General features: G+C 38.6%; 1 protein-coding gene across 1 annotated transcript in view; it reads left to right on the top strand.

The window, feature by feature from the left end:
* The window catches only part of LOC126416075 (protein unc-80 homolog), a 1008688-nt gene that overhangs the window by 817198 nt on the left and 167878 nt on the right, over nt 1-23612 (top strand). Inside the window, exons 52-53 of the mRNA XM_050083557.1 lie at nt 13552-13755; nt 13963-14079. Coding sequence (XP_049939514.1) covers nt 13552-13755; nt 13963-14079 — 321 coding nt within the window. The remainder of the gene's footprint in view (nt 1-13551; nt 13756-13962; nt 14080-23612) is intronic.

Raw genomic sequence — 23612 nt, 5'->3', positions numbered from 1 at the left:
AGATTGTGGGTTCCATGATGTTATCAAAGATGAAATTGTAGGGTAAGGCACGGTGCAGTCCCAAGGCCAGTTCAACATGTTGGTTGCCATAAATTGCTATGGATGAATTGTTTCCTGCAGAGAGGCAGAACGAAGTCAGTGGCTTTCAAATCTACAGTAAGGTACAAGGATAAATACACCAGGATTGACAAGAAATTTTTGTCCCATCTTCTGATCACTGATAGAGAGACGCTGAGATGGCAGTTGGCTGTTGGATGCACCAGCATCCAACTGCTGCTGGCATTTGGGTAACCACAAGGTCCTGGGAGTAGACAACATTCCATTGGAACTACTGACAGCCTCGGGAGAGCCAGTCCTGACAAAACTCCACCATCTGGTGAGCAAGATATATGAGACAGGCGAAATACCCTCAGACTTCAAGAAGAATATAATTATTCAAATCCCAAAGAAAGCAGGTGTTGACAGATGTGAAAATTACCGAACTATCAGTTTAATAAGTCACAGCTGCAAAATTCTAATGCGAATTCTTTACAGACGAATGGGAAAACAGGTAGAAGCTGGCCATGGGAAAGATCAGTTTGGGTTCCGTAGAAATATTGGAACACGTGAGGCAATACTGACCTTACAACTTATCTTAGAAGAAAGATTAAGGAAAGGCAAAACTATGTTTCTAGCATTTGTAGACTTAGAGAAAGCTTTAGACAATGTTGACTGGAATACTCTCTTTCAAATTCTAAATGTGGCAGGGGTAAAATACAGAGATTGAACGGCTCTTTACAATTTGTACAGAAACCAGATGGCAGTTATAATAGTCGAGGGGCACGAAAGAGAAGCAGTGGTTGGGAAAGGAGTGAGACGGGGTTTTAGCCTCTCTCCGATGTTATTCAATCTGTATATTGAGCAAGCAGTAAAGGAAACAAAAGAAAAATTTGGAGTAGGTATTAAAATCCATGGAGAAGAAATAAAAACTTTGAGGTTCGCCGATGACATTGTAATTCTGTCAGAGACAGCAAAGGACTTGGAAGAGCAGTTGAACAGAATGGACAGTGTCTTGAAAGGAGGATATAAGATGAACATTAACAAAAGCAAAACGAGGATAATGGAATGTAGTCGAATTAAGTCGGGTGATGCTGAGGGAATTAAATTAGGAAATGAGACACTTAAAGTAGTAAAGGAGTTTTGCTATTTGGGGAGCAAAATAACTGATGATGGTCAAAGTAGAGAAGATATAAAATGTAGACTGGCAATGGCAAGGAAAGCGTTTCTGAAGAAGAGGAATTTGTTAACATCGAGTATAGCTTTAAGGAAGTCTTTTCTGAAAGTATTTGTATGGAGTGTAGCCATGTATGGGAGTGAAACATGGACCATAAATAGTTTAGATAAGAAGAGAATAGAAGCTTTCGAAATGTGGTGCTACAGTATAATACTGAAGATAATATGGGTAGATCACATAACTAAGGATGTAGTATTGAATAGAATTGGGGAGAAGAGGAGTTTGTGGCACAACTTGACAAAAAGAAGGGACCGGTTAGTAGGACATGTTCTGAGGCATCAAGGGATCACAAATTTAGTATTGGAGGGCAGCACGGAGGGTAAAAATCGTAGAGGGAGACCAAGAGATGAATACAATAAGCAGATTCACAAGGATGTAGGTTGCAGTAAGTACTGGGAGATGAAGAAGCTTGCACAGGATAGGGTAGCATGGCAAGCTGCATCAAACCAGTCTCAGGACTGAAGACCACAGCAACAACAACAACAAGGTGAGCTGCATCTGTATGCCTGATCTCCCAACATCCTGTGATACCAGCAAACAGAAGGTAGCTGCTCGGCATCACTAGGGGCCAAGGAGTTTGTAGAGGAATGACTACATGGTCTCTTGTGATAGCAGCCCCTTTTGTTGCTCAGGTTGCTTTCTACTCTGTTTAGTCAGTGTCAACTTTATCTCTGAGGTGATCATAATCTGTGCAAGTTACCGCTGATGACAAAGCACTGCTGCATGGTACTGCCACTGCATTGATCAAAGTCTGCATTACTGCATCTTGTATCCTCTTGGCCAAATTTGTGACTATGTCTAATGGCATTTATGTATAAGACACTATTATAACTTTCACCTGAGCTGGGAGATGGATACTCCACAGTGTGAATAGCAAGGTATCAGGTACAGAGGCACTTTAAGTGCCTAAGATATTGTGACAGTTTTCTTCCACCGGTATCTTCTTGCTTTAGGACTTATCCCACATGCTCTTCTTGTGAGTTGGAAACCTTGTGAATTAATTTGGCCTTGAGTTTGTCATTATCCTGTTTAGGAGGTGAAGTTATTGTATCTTCAACTTGAGCTGCATAGTGATGATCAAGCTGGCAGAGCACTAAGTCAAATGTAGTCAAATCCATCGGTTGTTCCAGCATAACGAAAGTATGCTTATACCTACACAAATGATAAGGCAGGAGGACAAACCATAAAGCAAGATTAAGATGCCAGAAACTAGGAAGTCTCACAGTGAGTCACAATACTGAGGGTACTTCAGTAGTTGGTGTGTCTTGCATTTCGTAAAAATTCTTATTCATCCTTGAAAGTTATTCCTGCGTCTCCTGGTTACATAAAGTGAACACATAGGCTGATATCACATCAGGATCACCAATGTTGGTCTAGCTAAATGTTAACAGTCTGAACAACTATAATTGCATGTTTGAGATACTCAGCCTATTGTAATAAATATGAACTCCAGTGTACCAGAAATGAAAAAAAGATAATTTTACTTATAAACACAGAAAAAAACTACTACTTGAAACTAGTTAGCACTAGAGAAGAGCTTGACAATTCTGTCTCTAACTGTCAAAAAATTATCATCTTATGTGACGTACACACTAAACAGAGGATGAAACAAAACTAAGTGCCTCTGGCAGCTTGCGCACGAGCTCTATGACAGCTCACATAAACACAATCTCTACATCTTTAATGCCTTGTAATTGTTGTCCAATTATTCATACTTCTTTTTACTTAAATAGTATTTTAGCAGTCTCCAGCAGGGATCATGGTTCTAACTTCTCCTAATTTTTTTGCATTTAGATCCAGTGATTTTTTTATCATGTACGCCTTTTGCATACAACATTTCAAATTGTCTTTCATCATCCTGATCAAACATTTCATTAATTCCTCCTAATGGCAACTCTGAGAAAGCTATTGCAGCAACATTGCCAGATCCTTTAATGTATTGTATTTTATCTCATTGTCAGATTATTGTAAGTACATCACCCATCTCTGTCATCTTCTTTCTCCTGAAATAATTCTGAGCCTAATCTGAAGTTGTCACTGTCAATGTGCTTTTTAAACAAATTATTTAGAAAAATTGCATTTAAACTTTGTCTATTTATGAATTTTCTATGAAAACCATAAAAACACTAAAAAGATCTGACTTGTTTTTCATTACATGGAGCTGAAAATTCTAATATAGCTTTAATTTTCTCTGTATTTGCCAAAATTCCCTGTTCAGTAATAACATGTTCTAAAAAATTTAATTCAGACTCTGCAAATTTACATTTTTATAGTTTTAGTATCATTCCACCTCATCTAAGATTTTCACTTACTTGTTGCAGGAGTTCAGTGTGTTTATTCGAATTCTTCCCACTTAAAAAAATGTTTTCGACATATACTGTTAATTTAGATACAAGTTGCTCTCCAATTACATGATCTAATACTCCAGTGAGTTTTGCTACAGTTGAGTTCAAACTGTAAGATAGCACCCAACATTTGTAATATTGCCCACCAGAAAGAAAAACAATTAATTTCTGGACTCTGGTATTAATGGAATCTGGTGAAAAGTTGATTTTAGATGCAATCTTAAAACTGTATGAGTATTTTTGAATTTATGTAATAGTTTGTCAGTTCTCTCAGGGCAATCTGTTTCTCTGTACAAACATTTACTCAAGTGTCTATAGTTCAAATCTAGCCTCATTCCTCCATTTCTTTGTTACAACTACAAGTGTATTGTTGTATGGACTGACATTTCTTTCACTAATATTACATTTTTCTATTTTTTGTAACAATTTCTCAACAGCAGCTCGTTTACTATAGGTATCCCATATAGTTTCTTGAAAAATGGTTGATGCGGTTTTAACTGTAAAGTAAGCTATATGCTTTGTCTCCCTGGGATGTTGCTAAAACATCACTATATTTCCATAATAAAGATTTCAGCTGATGTCTTGTATGTCAGTAAACCATCCTGTTTCAGGTTTGTGTGTTGTGATTCATGTATGTCTAATCCTGGTATATCTCTGTCTACAAGTTAGCCCTCTTTTTAAAATTTTATGTTGTTAAATTAAATGTCGTAACAAGTTATGTTTGACTTAATAAAACTTGTGCAAAAGCATTTCATATTTGATGTTGTATGAAAAGTTCGTATCCTCTCCATTCAAACCCTCCATTGACACTTCTTATCCAAGACATCCCCACTATGTTCAGGTATATCCAAATGCAAAAGTCACTCCTTCAATACAAAAAGTTAGCAAAGTTTGCTGTTTTACTACTTTATTGTGTGTACCAATATTTACAATCATTTCAACATAATCTTTTTCATGTTTCAGTGTTTTACAAAATACTTTGATACACTTGAAGCCTGCCTACATGTGTCTATAAGGCACCACCTTTGAGGGAACAACCAATCTGCACTTTAATAAATAGACTACAAAACTCAATATTATGAGAAGGAAAGTTGCTACTCACCATATAGCAGAGATGCTGAATCGCAGATAGGAACAACAAAAAGATCTCACATTTAAAGCTTTCTGTCATTAAGGCCATTGTCAACATTAGACACACACACACACACACACACACACATACACACAGGTGTGCGTGCACACACACTCACGCAAATGCAACTCACACACACTACTTCAGTCAGACAGCTGAAACCACACTGCGAGCAGCAGCACATGTGCATTACGGGAGTGGTGACTGGGTGGGGGAAGAAGGAAGCTCGGGCGGGGAAGGGGAGGGGTAGTATGGTGGGGGTGGCAGACAATGAAGTGCTGCAGGTTAGACACAGGGGGGGGGGGGGGGGGAGATAGCGGAAAAGAAGAGAAATAAAAAATAAAAAGAAGAGAAATAAAGAAGAAGAAAGAAGAGAAATAAAAAGATTGGGTGTGGTGGTGGTGGAATGACTCCTGCGTAGTGCTGGAATGGGAGCAGGCAATAATGGGCTGGATGGGTGAGGACAGTGACTGAATGAAGGTTGAGGTTGAAGCCAGGAGGGTTACAGGAACGTAGGATGTATTGCAGGGAAAGTTCCCACCTCCGCAATTCAGAAAAGCTGATGTTGGTGGGAAGGCTCCATATGGCACAGGCTGTGAAGCAGTCATTGAAATGAAGGATATCATGTTTAGCAGCTTGTTCAGCAACAGGGTGGTCCACTCGTGTCTTGACTACAGTTTTTTGGTGACCATTTGTGCAGGGAGACAGCTTCCTGTTTGTCATGCCTACGTAGAATGCAGCACAGTGGTTGCAGCTTAGTGTGTAGATTGTGTGACTGGTTTCACTGGTAGCCTTGCCTTTGATGGGATAGGTGATGTTAGTGACTGAACTAGAGTAGGTGGTGGTGGGAGGATTTATTGGACAGGTCTTGCATCTAGGTCTGTTACAGGGCTATGACCCATGAGGTAGGGATTGGGAGCAGGGGTTGTTTAAGGATGGACAAGTATACTGTGTAGGTTCGGTGGACAGTGGAATACCACTGTGGGAGGAGTGGGAAGGATAGTGTGCAGGACATTTCTCATTTCAGGGCCTGGTGAGAGGTAATCAAAACCCAGGTGGAGAATGTGATTCAGTTTCTACAGTCCGGCGTGGTACTGAGTTACGAAGGGAATGCTCCTCTGTGGCCGGATGGTGGGACTTTGGAAGGTGGTGGGAGACTGGAAAGATAAGGCAAGGGAGATTTGTTTTTGTACAGGTTTGAGAGGACAATAATGGTCAGTGAAGGCTTCACTGAGAACCTCGGTATATTTTGAGAGGGACTGCTCGCCACTGCAGATGCAACAACCACAGGTGGCTAGACTGTATGGAAGGGACTTTTGGTATGGAATGGGTGGCAGCTGTCGAAGTGGTGGTATTTCTGGTGGTTAGTTGGTTTGATAGGGATGGAGGTTCTGACGTAGCTTTCTTTGAGGTGGAGGTCAGCATCTAAGAAGGTGGCTTGTTGGGTTAAGAAGGACCAGGTAAAGCAAAGGGGGAGATGTTGAGGTTCTGGAGAAATGTGGGTAGGGTGTCCTAACCTTTGATCCAGATAGCAAATATGTCATCAGTGAATCTGAATCAGGTAAGGGGTTTAGGATTCTGGGTTTTTAGGAAGCATTTCTCTAGATGGCTCATGAATAGGTTGGCATAGGATGATTCCACGCGAGTGCTCGTAGCTGTACCCCAGATTTGTTTGTAGTGTATGCTTTCAGAGGAGAAGTAATTGTGGGTGAGGATATAGTTGCTCATGATGACTAGGAAGGAGGTTGTTGGTTCGGAATCCATCGGGTGTTGGGAAAGGTAGACTTTAGTAGCAATAAGGCCATGGGCATTAGGAATGTTAGTGTACAGGGAGGTGGCATCAATAGTGATGAGCAGGGCACCTTGTGGTAAATGGACAGGAACTGTGGAGAGTTGGTGGAGGAAATGGTTGGTATCTTTTATACAGGAGGGTTGTTGTTGTTGTGGTCTTCAGTCCTGAGACTGGTTTGATGCAGCTCTCCATGCTAATCTACCCTGTGCAAACTTCTTCATCTCCCAGTACCTACTGCAACCTACATCCTTCTGAATCTGCTTAGTGTATTCATCTCTTGGTCTCCCTCTACGATTTTTACCCTCCATGCTGCCCTCCAATGCTAAATTTGTGATCCCTTGAGGCCTCAGGACATGTCCTACCAACTGATCCCTTCTTCTAGTCACGTTGTGCCACAAACTTCTCTTCTCCCCAATCCTATTCAATACCTCCTCATTAGTTACGTGATCTATCCACCTAATCTTCAATGTTCTTCTGTAGCACCACATTTCGAAAGCTTCTATTCTCTCCCTGTCCAAACTATTTATTGTCCATATTTCACTTCCATACATGGCTACACTCCATACAAATACTTTCAGAAACGACTTCCTGACACTTAAATCTATACTTGATGTTAACAAATTTCTCTTCTTCAGAAACGCTTTCCTTGCCATTGCCAGTCTACATTTTATATCCTCTCTACTTTGACCATCATCAGTTATTTTGCTCCCCAAGTAGCAAAACTCCTGTACTACTTTAAGTGTCTCATTTCCTAATCTATTTCCCTCAGCATCACCCGAATTAATTCGACTACCTTCCATTATCCTCCTTTTACTTTTGTTGATGTTCATCTTATATCCTCCTTTCAAGACACTGTCCATTCCGTTCAACTGTTCATCCAAGTCCTTTGCTGTCTCTGACAGAATTACAAAGTCATCGGCGAACCTCAAAGTTTTTATTTCTTCTCCATGGATTTTAATACCTACTCCAAATTTTTCTTTTGTTTCCTTTACTGCTTGCTCAATATAAAGATTGAATAACATCGGGGAGAGGCTACAACCCTGTCTCACTCCCTTCCCAACCACTGCTTTCCTTTCATGCCCCTCGACTCTTATAACTGCCATCTGGTTTCTGTACAAATTGTAAATAGCCTTTCGCTCCCTGTATTTTACCTCTGCCACCTTTACAATTTGAAAGAGAGTATTCCAGTCAACATTGTCAAAAGCTTTCTCTAAGTCTACAAATGCTAGAAATGTAGGTTTGCCTTTCCTTAATCTCTCTTCTAAGATAAGTCATAAAGTCAGTATTGCCTCACGTGTTCCAACATTTCTACGGAATCCAAACTGATCTTCGCCGAGGTCGGCTTCTACCAGTTTTTCCATTCATCTGTAAATAATTCGCATTAGCATTTTGCAGCTGTGACTTATTAAACTGATAGTTCGGTAATTTTCACATCTGTCAACACCTGCTTTCTTTGAGATTGGAATAATTATATTCTTCTTGAAGTCTGAGGGTATTTCGCCTGTCTTGTACATCTTGCTCACCAGATGGTAGTGTTTTGTCAGGACTGGCTCTCCCAAGGCCATCAGTAGTTCCAATGGAATGTTGTCTACTCCCAGGCCCTTGTTTTGACTCAGGTGTTTCAGTGCTCTGTCAAACTCTTCACGCAGTATCGTATCTCCCAATTCATCTTCATCTACATCCTCTTCCATTTCCATAATATTGTCCTCAAGTACATCGCCCTTGTATAGACCCTCTATATACTCCTTCTACCTTTCTGCTTTCCCCTCTTTGCTTAGAACTGGGTTTCCATCTGAGCTCTTGATATTCATACAAGTGGCTTTCTTTTCTCCAAAGGTCTCTTTAATTTTCCTGTAGGCAGTATCTATCTTACCCCTAATGAGATAAGCCTCTACATCCTTACATTTGTCCTCTAGCCATCCCTGCTTAGCCATTTTGCACTTCCTGTCAATTTCATTTTTGAGACGTTTGTATTCCTTTTTGCCTGCTTCATTTACTGCATTTTTATATTTCTTCTGTTACCCAAGGATTTCTACTAGCTCTCGTCTATTTACCGACTTGATCTTCTGCTGCCTTCACTACTTCATCCCTCAGAGCTACCCATTCGTCTTCTACTGTATTTCTTTCCCCCATTCCTGTCAATTGTTCCCTTATGCTGTCCCTGAAACTCTGTACAACATCTGGTTTAGTTAGTTTATCCAGGTCCCATCTCCTTAAATTCCCACCTTTTTGTAATTTCTTCAGTTTTAATCTACAGTTCATAACCAATAGATTGTGATCAGAGTCCACATCTGCCCCTGGAAATGTCTTACAATTTAAAACCTGGTTCCTAAATCTCTGTCTTACCATTATATAATCTATCTGATACCTTTTAGTGTCTCCAGGATTCTTCCATGTATACAACCTTCTTTTATGATTGTTGAACCAAGTGTTAGCTATGATTAAGTTATGCTCTGTGCAAAATTCTAACAGACGGCTTCCTCTTTCATTTCTTAGCCCCAATCCATATTCACCTACTATTTTTTCTTCTCTCCCTTTTCCTGCTGTCGAATTCCAGTCACCCATGACTATTAAATTTTCGTCTCCCTTCACTACCTGGATAATTTCTTTTATCTCATCATACATTTCTTCAAATTCTTCGTCATCTGCAGAGCCAGTTGGCATATAAACTTGTACTACTGTAGTAGGCATGGGCTTCGTGTCTAACTTGGCCACTATAATACGTTCACTATGCTGTTGGTAGTAGCTTACCCGCACTCCTATTTTTTTATTCATTATTAAACCTACTCCTGCATTACCCCTATTTGATTTTGTATTTATAACCCTGTATTCACCTGACCAGAAGTCTTGTTCCTCATACCACCGAACTTCACTAATTCCCGCTATATCTAACTTTAACCTATCCATTTTCCTTTTTAAGTTTTCTAACCTACCTGCCCGATTAAGGGATCTGACATTCCATGTTCCGATCCGTAGAATGCCAATTTTCTTTCTCCTGATAATGACGTCCTCTTGAGTAGTCCCCGCCCGGAGATCCGAATGGGGGACTATTTTACCTCCGGAATACTTTACCCAAGAGGACACCATCATCATTTAACCATACAGTAAAGCTGCAATGCCCTCAGGAAAAATTACGGCTGTAGTTTCCCCTTGCTTTCAGCCGTTTGCAGTACCACAACAGCAAGGCCGTTTTGGTTAGTGTTACAAGGTCAGATCAGTCAATCATCCAGACTGTTGCCCCTGCAACTACTGAAAAGGCTGCTGCCCCTCTTCAGCAACCACACGTTTGTCTGGCCTCTCAACAGATACCCCTCCGTTGTGGTTGCACCTATGGTACAGCTATCTGTATCGTTGAGGCATGAAAGCCTCCCCACCAACGGCAAGGTCCATGGTTCATGGGGGGAGGGTAGGTTCCGAATAATAGATTGAAGGTTTTGGTTTATGAGAGCAGAGATTCTGTCAGTGGGGGCACAGTAACCAGCCACAATGGGGTGTTCTGAGTGCTTAGGTTTATGGAATTTAGGAAGCATGTAGAAGGTAGGAGAGGGGGGAGTGGTTGGGATGAGTAGAGATTTGGATTCTGGCAAGAGATTCTGGGCTGGGCTTAAGGATTTGAGTAGTGACTGGAATGGGGTCACTGTTGCGATGTTTGTAGGTGGATGTATCTGACAGCTAGCGTTGTCCTTCTGCCAGGTAATCATTGCGGTTCAGAACAACAGAGGTACAGCCTTTGTCCACAGGTAGGATTATAAGGTCGGGATCAGTTTTTAGATGGTGGACTGCAGTTCTTTCTGTGGATGTAAGGTTAGTATGCATGTTGAGAGATTTGGGGAATGATGGTGAGGCAAGATTCGAGGTTAAGAAATTCTGGAAAGTTAACAAGGGGTGGTGTGGGGGCAGTGGAGGTGGATCACGGTTGGGTGGTGGAGTGAACTGAGTTAGGCAAGGTTCAATATTGGTCTTTGGTTGAATTTGATTGGTAGGGTTGTTGGCGAAAAAGTGTTTCCATTGTAGGGTCTGGGAGAAGCAATCCATCACAGCCATGCAGATAAGATGCCTGTCATCTCTACTGCTAGTGATACGTTTCCATTGGGATCCAGCACGGTGTTCCATATTACCCTCCTGAACCCACCAATTCCATATTCTGCTAACAGTCATTGGATCTCGACCAACGCGAGCAACAATGTTGCGATACGATAAACCACAATTGTGGTAGGCTACAATCTGGCCTTTATCAAAGTCGGAAACGTGATGGTACACATTTCTCCTCCTTACAAGGGGCCTCACAACAACATTTCACCAGGCAATGACGGTTAACTGCTGTTTGTGTATGAGAAATCGGTTGGAAACTTTCCTCATGTCAGCATGTTGTAGGTGTCGCCACCAGTGCCAACCTTGTGTGAATGCTCTGGAAAGTTAATCATTTGCATATCACAGCATCTTCTTCCTGTCGGTTAAATTTCACGTCTGTACCACGTCATCTTCGTGGTGTAGCAATTTTAAAGGCCGATAGTGTATTTGCTCCTCTCAAATCTTCATAAAAGACTTTGCTTATTCCTTAATGTGAACAGTAGTGGGGGAGTTACATGTGTCATATACTAGCTCTGTAGGAATCATTTCACAGGTATTTATATTGGTATGACTACCAATCAGCTGTCCACCAGGATGGACGGCTACCATCAAACTGTGGCCAAGAGCAAAGTAGATCACCCTGTGGTACAACATGCAGCTGAACATAATTTGCTTGATTTCATTGGCTGCTTCACTACCTGAGCCATCTGTATCATCACCTCTATCCTCAGCTTTTCTGAACTGCACAGATGCGAGTTATCCTTATAATACAGTCTCGACTCACAAAATTATCCCGGCCTCAACCTACTCTAACCTACTGTCCACACAACCTCCACCCAACAGCTTCCATACTCTCTGTCCTATCACAACTCCCCATTCTCGTCTACCACTCTCTTTGTGTGCTGTCCTCTGCCTATGTGCCTGCCTCGCCCTGTTCCTCTCCATTTTTGATCCCCATCCCAACCCCGTTCCCCCCGTCAACTTTTCTGTGATTCTCTATTGTAGTTTCTTCTTGAAGTAGACTCAATGTGTGACAAAGCAAACTGTTCTGCCACCTGCCTCCTTAAATTCATTTTATTTTAATTTTTGCACAATTGCTATTAACATACATGAGTATAACCAGCATTTCCATAAAAGAGAAAGATTGGCCCTCAGTCTTAAGAAATATAGCACCAGATCTAATTTTGTGCTTAGTTTTGTGTATGTCATCAATTTCCTAATTTATTTTGGCTATTCCTGGTTAATATCTTTTGTTACAGGATGAAATCAGTAATTGTTTCTGACTTTGATTATATTGTTGACTTACAAACAAATATAAATTCTGTACTAATTTGAAACATTTGGAAGAAGAACTACTCGGATTCTTTAAGTATTTATTTGGCTTTATTCAAAGATACGTTAGTAAAGCCAGCCCTAATTCCAAAATAATTACCAGGTGTGTCAAAAATATTGTATGTATAACTATATCGTAATTTCATCATTCAAACAAATAATTCAGCCTAACCTTTGTGGTAGAAGTAACTGTTTAAAAGGAGGGATTTTTATACATCTTAAGTTAATTGAATGAGGTGTGTTTTAATTGTAATTTCTATAACTTAAACATTGAACAGTGTATAGTTACAGTGCCTGTTATTGTGAGGATGTATAAAGGCCTGATTTTTTGTCCCGAGACAGTCAGTCCACAGCCGATTTTCGGACGGGAAGTCTGTATGATTTAGAGTAATGTGTCAACTGAACAGTGGAATTAGTGTAACATAAATAGGACGTATGTTAAAACAATGACAGTGTCTGTTCAATTTATTTGAGAAATAGTGAACTGTGTGGTCAGGTATTTACTGCTCATAGATGTTCAACAGCAAACTATTGTAGCAGTATGCTGATGTTTGTCTGCAAACTATTAATGAGGCTTATCAAAAGTTAACCAGTAGTGAACTGGCCATTGTAACTGTGTAATATTGGCGGTTGTGAACTGAAAGTAAAGAACTGTGAAACAACTGAGCAACTGTTAGCTACATCATTTATAGTAGTCAGTGTTGAACTTCCACCCCCCCATTTTTCAACCAATATGACAATGCAGGATGTCGACACCGAGGGCTATCAATAAAGGAATAAAGCAGACAAATGTCACAATGGTTTAAGACATATAATTCCTTCCTACTTGTTGCTGTATGATCAACAGATTTACTTAATTCACAAGTAAAACAAGAATGTGGTACTTCAGAACAGAACAGAGTCCACACTGCCAAATGCCCTTATCTTGTGCCAGAAACCAACCAAGATATAAAGGGACCAGTGATGCTTATGTCACATTGAACTCAAGAATGCAACAATTACATATTGATAGTTGATATTTATTTAAATAGTAATAATAATAGATTTGGATCATTTCAAAAGTTTCTCACAAAATTTTAGGCAACACAACTTTTTACATTTTGAAATATTTTTTATTCTGCAGTTTAGTATATATTTAATGAAGTGAAATAATTTTCTTTAATTTATTTAATATACCAAAGAATACCAAAAGTTATATGATGTTAGAACTATCATTGTGTATCAGGTAATCTGTTTGTCTGAGTGCATTGGGTGCTCAGAGTATTTGTATGCATTAAGTGCTACGATTATGTGAATTGCATGTTTCAGTTCATAGTGGAGATGGCATCATTGACCAATTCCATTACAAACAGCAGACAAATATGCAGTATTGTTGACAAATCAGTTGATTATTTTTGTGCTAATTATTTCAGGAAAATTAAGTAAAAGAGATATTAATAGCAGTTCATTTCCTGAAAAATTCTGCTGCGTTTCAGATACTGAAAATATGGAAAATGAGCACCGTGCTTCACATATGATCTCAGTATGATTTCAACTGTGTGTTATTTTTCTTTGTTTATTTATTTATTCATTTTTCCCTGTATTTTGACTGCTTCTATGTTCACAGCGTCTTGCAGATGTGGCACATAGCCTTCTGAAGGTTGCCCCCTATGATCCTGACACAATGATGTGTCGTGGTCTACAAAGATACATGAATGAGATTCTACCCTCCACAGAGTGGACAAATGAAGCAATGAGACCAGCTCTGATTTCAATTTTACGCAGACTTGATAAAACATTTAGCAAGATTTATAAAAAGCCCTCAATCAGGGTAAGTAACATAGTAAATAGATTAGCTATTGAAAACCTAGTGTACTTTTATTGTAACTATAATTTTGTTACTGTCATGTGCCAGAATTCCTGAATGGTGAATGAAACTGTATAAATAGTATCAATTAAGTTTGCACGAGAATACGCCTACAATTTTAAATTTATCATACTCTATCTAACTGAAGCTTTGTTTCTATACATGTTTCAGCGTCACACTGACTGGGAAGCAGCTGCTGGTTTGTTGAAAGGCGTGTATGAAACTTTGTCAAGATATCCGTACATTGTCCATATGCAACATCTAAAAACTCTCATTAATACATGCCAGGTAAGAAGGAAAGTAGTCAAGGGTTTTCTTAAAGTTCTCACAGGCAATGGTAATTCATGATTATTGATTAAGTTCTACTTAAATTACTGGATATGATTTGGTATATTGGTACATTACTTTCAGAGAATTGCTACCTCTAATCTTGCCAAAACCATTGTTGTGGAACTAAATTCCATGCATGTAAATTTATTATTACTTTTAGGAAATTATATTGCCGCTCAGCTTTGAAGAAAACTGGTTCAAATCATGGCAGTGGACCAAATTTTCACTGACAACATTTTGGCCAACAAGACAAAGAGAAGTGGTGGAGTAAAGCTCCTGATCACCATTCTTTGTGTCAATGTCCTCAATTAAATTCCAAAACTTTTCTGCAGGAGGAAATGTATTACTGTTGTTGGTGACCCATCTTCCACATAGGGAAATTGAGCTACGCAAGAGGAGAAGGCCCTGTGCCAAGACTTCTCGCATCATCTTCATCATACATCACAGACATAAAACTACACTATACAAGCATCCATTGCACTCATCCGCACTCTACGAATACACTTATGACACACCTTTCACATATCTGCAAAGAAAGGAAGGGAGGACACCCTTCCCAACTGGTGGTTGAACCCACAACTGTGGATCCCAGCTATGTGACATTTAAATCACACTACTGTCAATGTGATGCCCTTTAATTATTCCTTTAATTAAATAATTCATTTTTTTAGAAATGTTAACACCCCCAAGTCAAGATCTATTTAATGTAAATACTGATGTTAACTCCATTTCAAATGTTCGTTTCCAAAGGAAAGACAAAAGAGGCTCCAATCAAGAATGGAACAACAACTGGCTATTGAAGATAAGCTCTGCTGCTCTCCTGCATGTAGATGTCACAGATGCAACAGTTGAAAATGAAGCAACTTCAATAACATTGGCAGAAGAGGAATCAGCTTCAGCATCATCAGTGGCTACAACAACAGCAGTAACAACAAGGAGTGCTATATCAATAGCAACAGAAGATCCAGGATGCTGTGTCGTGGACAAAAAGAGAAGAACAATGGTAATGGTAGCAGTGTCATTACCACAAGCAGGCCTGGTATCAACAGCTATGGCAGCAGTAACATTAGCAGAACAGCAACTGTAGGAGAACTAGCAAGTAGCAGTGTGAGTAAAAGGATGAAAGTGCCTTCTTCCCAGCTGAAGGATTTTTTAATATAAGGAAGGAAAAAGAAGCTCCCATGATACATGATTTTAATTATTTAACAGTATTACACCAGAATGTTCAATCAATAAAAAACAAAGTGCAACAATTGGAAATTGAACTGGAAGCTATAGATACCTGGGTTGTCTGCATTACTAACCACTGGTGCAAAGGAACTGAAACCGAATAAATAATTTTATCTTCTTATGAATTAGCTTGTTACAACATTAATGAGGGGTGGATGCTCATATAGTTATGTAAAAATTTCTCTGAGTGAAGGAAAACACTTTGAATTCTAAGTGGTAGTGTTAAAAGAACAAAATACAGTTAAAAACTATTTATACTGTGCTTATACAGGCCTCCTAATGGTGATGTAAAAATGCCTTTTTCACCATGTTAATACATGTGTTTGAGAAGATAAGTAATCATAAAGGATGTATTGTTATTTGTGGAGATTTAAATATCAATTCAATATGATGTAAGTGGATGAAGTCAGCAACAGATTCTTGAATATCCTGTACATTTGGTTTCTCACAATGGGTAACAAATGCCACAAGAATAACCAAAGACTCATCCTCAGTTATTGACCATATTGTAACAGATATTAACCGTAAATGTTGTAAGGTAGCTGTTAAAAACCTTGGGGTACCAGATCATTTTGGTCAAATTGCAAAACTTGAAATATCTACAAACAAAAGCGGTTAGCTGCAGAAGGGTGTTTTTGACATGAAAATGATATGAATTTGTGATGCAGATGACCAGCCCGACATGGTCAGAGGTGTATTGAGGAACACACATAAATTAAAAATTCAATGAATTCAGGAATATATTCAAATTAACATCTGAAGAGGTATGTCGTAAGACACTACATTCTGATGGGGACTCGAGGAGAAAGAACTTCTTATGCTTCTTTCTCAGATACAAAAGGACATATAGAAAACTGCTCCAGGAAGCAAAAATAATCCAAAATGATAAGACCATACAGAACTTGAACAATAAAAGAAAAGCCATTTGGAATATAGTAAAACAAGAAACTGGTAGAACAAAGCCAAGACACAGCTAAAATTAATTATGTACCTCACACAGTGCTGATGCCACCCACCACTGGGGAGAAAATCCGTAGACTTGCACATCCATTTAAGAGGAAAATGTCAACAGATCTAGATGAAGTTCCAATATGTCTACTAAAATATTGCATTAGCAGCATAAAAGCACTCCTAACAAACATTATGAATGAGTCATTCTCATCAGGTTACTTTCCTGATGACCTAAAGCAAATGAAAGCTCTTGTGATACATAAAAAATGTGATACAGAAAACATAGAGAATTACAGGCCAGTTTCATTACTGTCTTCCTTTTCAAAAAGATAAGAAACTATTATGAAAAACAGACTGGTGGATTATTGAAATAAACACCAACTTCTGTGCAAAGAACTGTCTGGTTTCAGGACTGGAAAGGGAACAGAAGCTGCTATAGCAGAATTTACAAAAGTAGTTTTAGAAGCTGTAGATAAAGGAGAACAAGTAACAGGCATTTTCCTAGACCTCATTAAAGCATTTGACGCAGTTGATCATGAAATACTTCTAGGTAATCTTGAAGCACTAGGAATAAGGGGAGCGGTAAATAAATGGTTTAGGTCTTACCTAGCAGACAGAGTGCAGAGGGTAGAGTTACCCCAAATTTCAAATGGCTGAAATTAGATGGTAAAACATCTTTCAAATCAAGTATATCTGAACATGTGTATCTCTCAAGGGAACATTTTAGGCCCAATACTGTTTCTCATTTACATTAATGACTTCCCACTGTGGGTCACACAAGGTGAAACTGTTATTTGCTCATGACAGCAATATAATAATTACAGACAATACATCAGAAATATTAGAGGTAAAAGCTGAAAGGTGCCTTTGGCAGTCCAAAACTGGTCAAGTAACAATAAAGTAGCTCTTAATATAAAAAAGACTAATAACATTAACTTATGTGTAAAAAAAACCTAGTATAACAAAATTTAAAGTGCATAAACCTGAAATTGACAGCAGTGAGATTTTTGGGGAAAATTTAAGTATATATTGAAAGGATAGGCAAATGAGATGGTGTATTTGTCACAGTGGCCAAAAAACTCAAATCCATTGAGATGGAAATTGAAGCTGCACATGAGATTATTTGGGCAATACTCAGTATCAGGTGTGGGCATAAAATGATAATTAGATCCGTCCACTGCCCACCAGACTCATCTCCTGATGTAACTGAAAACTTCAGAGAAAACCTCAGTTCACATGTACACAAGCTCCCCAAATGTCCTGTAGTCATCGGTGGAGACTTTAATCTTCCAACAGTTAATTGGGAAAATTACAATTTTGTTAGTGGTGGGCATTGTAAGACATCCTGTGAAACTTTACTAAATGCCTTCTATAAAAACTACCTAAAACAGATAGTTAGGAACCCCACCCATGGTGGAAATATATTGGAATTTAATAGCAACAAATTGACCTGACCCCTTTGTGGATGTCCACAGCAAAACTGCTATCAGTGACAATGACGTGTTTGTGGCAACAATGATTACCAAAGTTTGAAGGACAACTAAAACAAGCAGAAAGATATATATGTCAAGTAAACTAGATAAAAAATCAGTAATGTCCTATCTCAATATCTCAATGAGGAACTTGAAACTTTCAGCACAGGTCAGGAGCATGTAAAGGAAATCTGGCTTAAGGGGAGTTGGAATGCCGGAAAATGGAAAAAATTCACATTTTCAGTTTTTAACCTTATAACTTAATTTGAAATTTTCTGCTTAAAATGGTGCAAAATTTGTTAAGAAATTCCAATTGGAAGTATTTTTATTTAATTTTTCAAAATTACATGTGCGCCCAGCAAAGTTACCCATCTTGTGATTTGTACACATTTAAATCTTCGCATTTCCGAAAACATTACATATAGAAGGCTGTGGATTTCACTCTTCAGTTGTAGAATCTTTGATCCTTCCATAGGTACCATTGTTTTTACGACTAGCTGTGTTTATTGTTCAGTTTTTGATCTGTGAGTGTTTGTTTTGAGCCTCGAGTTTAGTTTGTCGCTCATTTGGAGTTTGTTATCTGTCTTGTTTTGACTTTCAGTGGTGAGTGCGTAGTTTCTACGATGCCTAGGAGTGCATCATTATTTAAAAAGCGAAAGTTTCGCGGTAATAGATTTACAAATAACGTTTGTTCAAGTGATTCTGCTTCAGCACCTGTTGATGCTGGTGAAAGTTCTGACGTTTGTACAGCTGAGATGTGTGAAGGAGACACGCCCACCAGTGCATCAAAAAAGAAGTTATCAAACTGTGCAAGTGAAATTACAGATGAAGCTTCTAATGAACAATATGTTTTAGTCGACTTTCCTGTTTTTACTGAGTTTATGAAGAAATGTTTGTGTTGTAATCTTTGTGGAGGTTCTTTTGATATGAACATAACAAAATCTATAGGACTTTCCTGCAAAATTGCTATAGTTTGTGCCAGTTGTGAAAATGAGACCTGTTTTTGGAGCTCTAAAACATGCAGTAGCAATTTGTTTGAGAGTAATATCAGGCTAATGTATGCAATGAGAGCAATTGGTAAAGGACATACTGCTGCTCAAACATTTTGTGCCATAATGAATCTTCCACCTCCACCTGCTAAAATTGACAATTACACTGAAGTGATAGGAGATGCTGTTCAGTCTGTAGCAGATTTATCAATGAAAGCTGCTGCCAGTGAAGCAAAATATATAAATGAAGGAAACCCAGATATCCCTGTTGCTTTTGATGGAACCTGGCAGAAAAGGGGTCACACATCCAAAAATGCTGTTGCTACTGTTACTAGTGTGGACAGCGGTAAAGTTTTGGACTATGAAGTGCTCACTAAACATTGTTACCATTGTGCATCTGGTAAGATAGAAGCAGCTCACATATGTAGCAAGAATTATGAAGGTACGAGTGGAGGCATGGAGGCTGCCGCTGCTGTGAAAATGTTTAGCAGATCAGAAAAAGAACGGGGAGTATTTTACACAAAATTCCTTGGAGATGGGGACTCCAAGGCATACAAAAGTGTTACAGAATCCATGCCATATGTCAATAAGACAATAACTAAACTAGAATGTGTCGGTCATGTTCAGAAACGAATGGGCACTCGTCTAAGGAAACTGAAACAGAATCTGAAGGACAAAATTTTGTCAGATGGTAAAACCATTAGAGGTCGCCTGTCAGATAAAATTATAAATGAATTACAACAATACTATGGTATGGCAATAAGAAATAATGCAAATAATTTGCAGGAAATGAGACAAGCTGTATGGGCCACATATTTACATCGATCATCAACTGATGATAATCCTCAACATTTTGCTTGTCCAGATGGTCCTCAGTCATGGTGCAATTATAGAAAATCTCAAGCTACTGGGGATCCTTATCACCATAAAAATTATATTCCATTGGCTGTTATGGAAGTAATTAAACCAATATATAGAGACTTGGGGCATCCTGATCTTCTGCGAAAATGTCTTCATGGTTGTACCCAGAATCAAAACGAGTCGTTCAACAACCTCATTTGGACTCGTGTACCTAAGAATGTATTTGTTGGGATAAAAACATTGAAATGGGGAGTCAGTGATGCTGTTATTTCATTCAATGATGGTCATATGGGTAGGCTAAAGGTCATGGCAAGGCTCGGCATTGCTCCTGGTATCAACACCATCAGAGGTCTTCAGCTTCTGGACAGCGTGCGAGTAAGGAAGGCTCAGTATGCAGCTGAATTTAATACAAAAAAAGCAAGGGCAGCAAGGAGAAGAAAGCTTCTAGGTGAAGAAGAAGAACTAGAAGATGACCCTGATTACTCTGCTGGACACTTTTGATAATAGAATAAAAGGTATTTGTGAATTTTCATAATAAATTACTTTAATCGCATTTTCTGGCATTTGACATTTTTAGTGTTACATGTACCTTTATCTCATAAACCACTCAACCAACAACATTCAAATTTTCAGAAATGCTGCAAAACAGTTCAAAGAGGCCACTGAACTAGAATCATGACAAGAACTGGCTTATTCTCTGAACTAGGGAAGTTTATGTTATACTTTTTCCAATAAAAAATGGCTTAATGGTAAAAAATTCATAAATACTATACCAACAAAAAGAAAACATTGGTTCTAGTTCAGTGGGCTCACAATATATGCTGAAAACCTCTGCCAGAATTTCAAAGTTCTGAAGATAATAGTTCCAAAGAAAAAGGTACACAAAGTTAGCAAATTTAACATTGGCGAGATAGGGCATTCCAACTCCCCTTAAGTTTAAAAAAATAGTTGACCACGACGCACTGGATAGATATGTATCCACTAGAACATTAATTAATGGGAGGGAACAGTCACTGTAAAAAATTTCTAAAGAAACAGAGATTACTGCATAATAGGTGTAAAACAAAGCATAGGGCTATAGATAGAGAAATGAGAGAGATACTGAATGAAATGGGCTCGGCTGTCAAGAGAGCAAGGCATGATACCTTCAATGACTACCATAGCAGAACACTGTCAAATGACATTTCACAGAATCCAAAGAAATTCTGGTCATATGTAAAGGCTGATAGTGGCACCAAAGCTAGTCCCTAGATAGTGAGACAGGAATTGAAATTGAGTGTAGCAAAGTAAAAGCTGAAATGCTGAACTCCATTTTCAGATGTTCTGGTACAAAGGAAAACCCAGGAGAATTGCCCCAATTTAATACGCGTACCACTGAAAACGTGAATGAAATAAATATTAGTGGCAGTGGTTTTGAGAAACAGCTGAAATTGTTAAAATTGAATAAAGCTTCAGGCCGTGATGGAATCCCTGTCAGATTCTATATTGAATTTGTGGCTCAATTAGCCCCTATTCTAACTGTAATCAATCGTAGATCCAAAAACCATGTCTAGTTCTTGGAAAAAGGCACAGGTCACACCTATTTAGAAGAATATTAGTAGAAGTGATCCACAAAACTACTGTCCAATATCCTTGACATTGATTTGTTGTAGATTCTTAGAACATATTCTGAGCTCAAACATAATTAGATATCTTGCACAGAATGACTTGCTCAACGCCATCAGCATAGTTTTAGAAAACATCAGTCATGTGAAACCCATCTCGCGCTTTTCTCACATGACGTACTTGAAAGCTTTGGATCAAGGCAACCAGGTAGATGTAGTATTTCTTGATTTTCTAAAAGCATTTGACTCAGTACCACACCTATGCTTATTGTCAAAAGTACGATCATATGGGGTATCAAGTGAAATTTGTGACTGGAGTGAGGACTTTTTGGCAGTGAGGACACAGCATGTTATCTTGGATGGAGAGTTATAATCAGACATAGAAGCAACTTCAGGTGTGCCCCAGGGAAGTGTTTTGGGACCCTTGATGTCCATGTTGTATATTAATGACCCTGCAGACAATATTAATAGGAAAATCTGGCATTTTGCAAATGATGCAGTTATCTATGATGAAGTACTGTTGGAGATATGCTGCATAAGTATTAAGTAAAATTTTGATGAGATTTCAACATGGTGCAGAGATAGGGAACTTGCTCTAAGTGTTCAGAATTGTAAACTTGTGCACTTCACAAAACGAAAAAATGTAGTATCTTATGACTATAATATCAGTGAGTCAGTGTTGGAATCAGTCAACTCATACAAATGCCTGAGTGTAACACTTTGTAGAGATATGAAATGGAATGATCATACAGGTTCAGTCGTGGGTAAAGCAGGTGGTAGACTTCAGTTTACTGGTAGATTACTGGAGAAGTCCAATTAGTCTACTAAAGAGATTGTTTGCAAATCACTCGTGCAACCCATCCTAGAATATAGCCCAAATGTGTAGGACCCATATCAGATAGGACTAACTGGAGATATTGAATGTACACAGAAAAGGTTTTTTTAATCCATGGAAGTGTGTAACAGAGATACTGAAGGAACTAAAATGACAGACTCTTGAAGACAGACATAAACTACCTGAGAAAGTCTGTTAGCAAAGTTTCAAGACATGTCTTTAAATGTTTACTCTAGGGTATATACTAAAACCCCCTATGTATCACTCACATCTCACATGGCAATCATGCGGACAAGGTTAGAATAATTACTGCAAACACAGAGGCATTCAAACAGTCATTCTTCCTGCACTCCATATGTGAGTTAGGGTGTACCCTAATAATTGGTACAGTGGAATGTACCCTCTGCCATGCACCTCATGGTGGTTTGCAGAGTATATGTTTAGATGTAGATGTAAATGATACCATAGAGTGTGTAGTTGGCCCAAAAACTTTTAGGTATGTATGTTGATCAGTTTTTAGGTATGTATGTTGATCAACAATTAAAATGGGGTGAACATACCAGGGTATTTGGAAAACGAATTAGTACAGCATGCTATGCTTACGAATATGAACCACAGTATGTAATAGCTCATGTCTAACAGCAACATACTTTGCACACATACATTCTATCATCAGTTACGGCATAATATTCTGGAGTGTAAAAGCTCAGAATGTGGAAAATGTGTTCAAACTACAAAAATGAGCCGTGAGAATAATGAGCAGGAGCCATTAAAGGACCCACTTCATTAAGCTATTTAAAAAAATGGGGTATTCTGATAGTTCCAAGTGAATACATATTTCAGACTGCAGTTTTTATACTAAATGGGGAAAAAAAGAGAAAAAACATTGAGCAGTATGCAGCAGACAGCTCCATACATGATCATCAAACCAGATACAGCAATTGCTTGTACCTAGATAGCATGAGAGACCCAAATCACGGAGTCAAGATATATAATAAACTGCCAAAAGAGATCAAAAACGAAAGGTAACTCTATAAATTTAAAACAAATTTCAAAGAATATTTACTAAAAATAGTTTTTACTCCATTAAATAGTTCATATAACATAAAATTATTACAAAAAAAATTCGATTGACCAGTTACCAAGTAGACACAATACATTGTAGTTTGCAATTTACTCCATTTAATCCAAAACCAAGAAGCATTATTAGAAGAGTCTTTTCTGCCATATGCAATGTAGTGATCAATTGTGTGTGTGTGTGTGTGTGTGTGTGTGTGTGTGTGTGTGTGTGTGTATCCACAAATGGTAAGAATCATTGTATAGGAATGTTCTGTAGCCATATATACACTGTATGTGTTCTGGTCAGAGGCAGTTCGCTCTGCACTCTTGTATGTGCAAGTGCTGAATAAACCTTCGGTAAGTGAAGTTAGTGTTTGTCATTCATCTAATTACACCTTCTTCTACGTGACGTTATTCTGGTGTAGGCGAGAAACCTGAGTTTGAGCCATATTCAACAGATCACAATCTATTGGAGACAGAAGAAGAAGAG

This window comes from Schistocerca serialis, chromosome 8 (genome assembly GCF_023864345.2).
Source record: "Schistocerca serialis cubense isolate TAMUIC-IGC-003099 chromosome 8, iqSchSeri2.2, whole genome shotgun sequence".
NCBI classification, from domain to species: domain Eukaryota; kingdom Metazoa; phylum Arthropoda; class Insecta; order Orthoptera; family Acrididae; genus Schistocerca; species Schistocerca serialis.
Note: the sequence above shows the minus strand (reverse complement) of the source record. Positions and strands in the feature narration are given on the sequence as shown.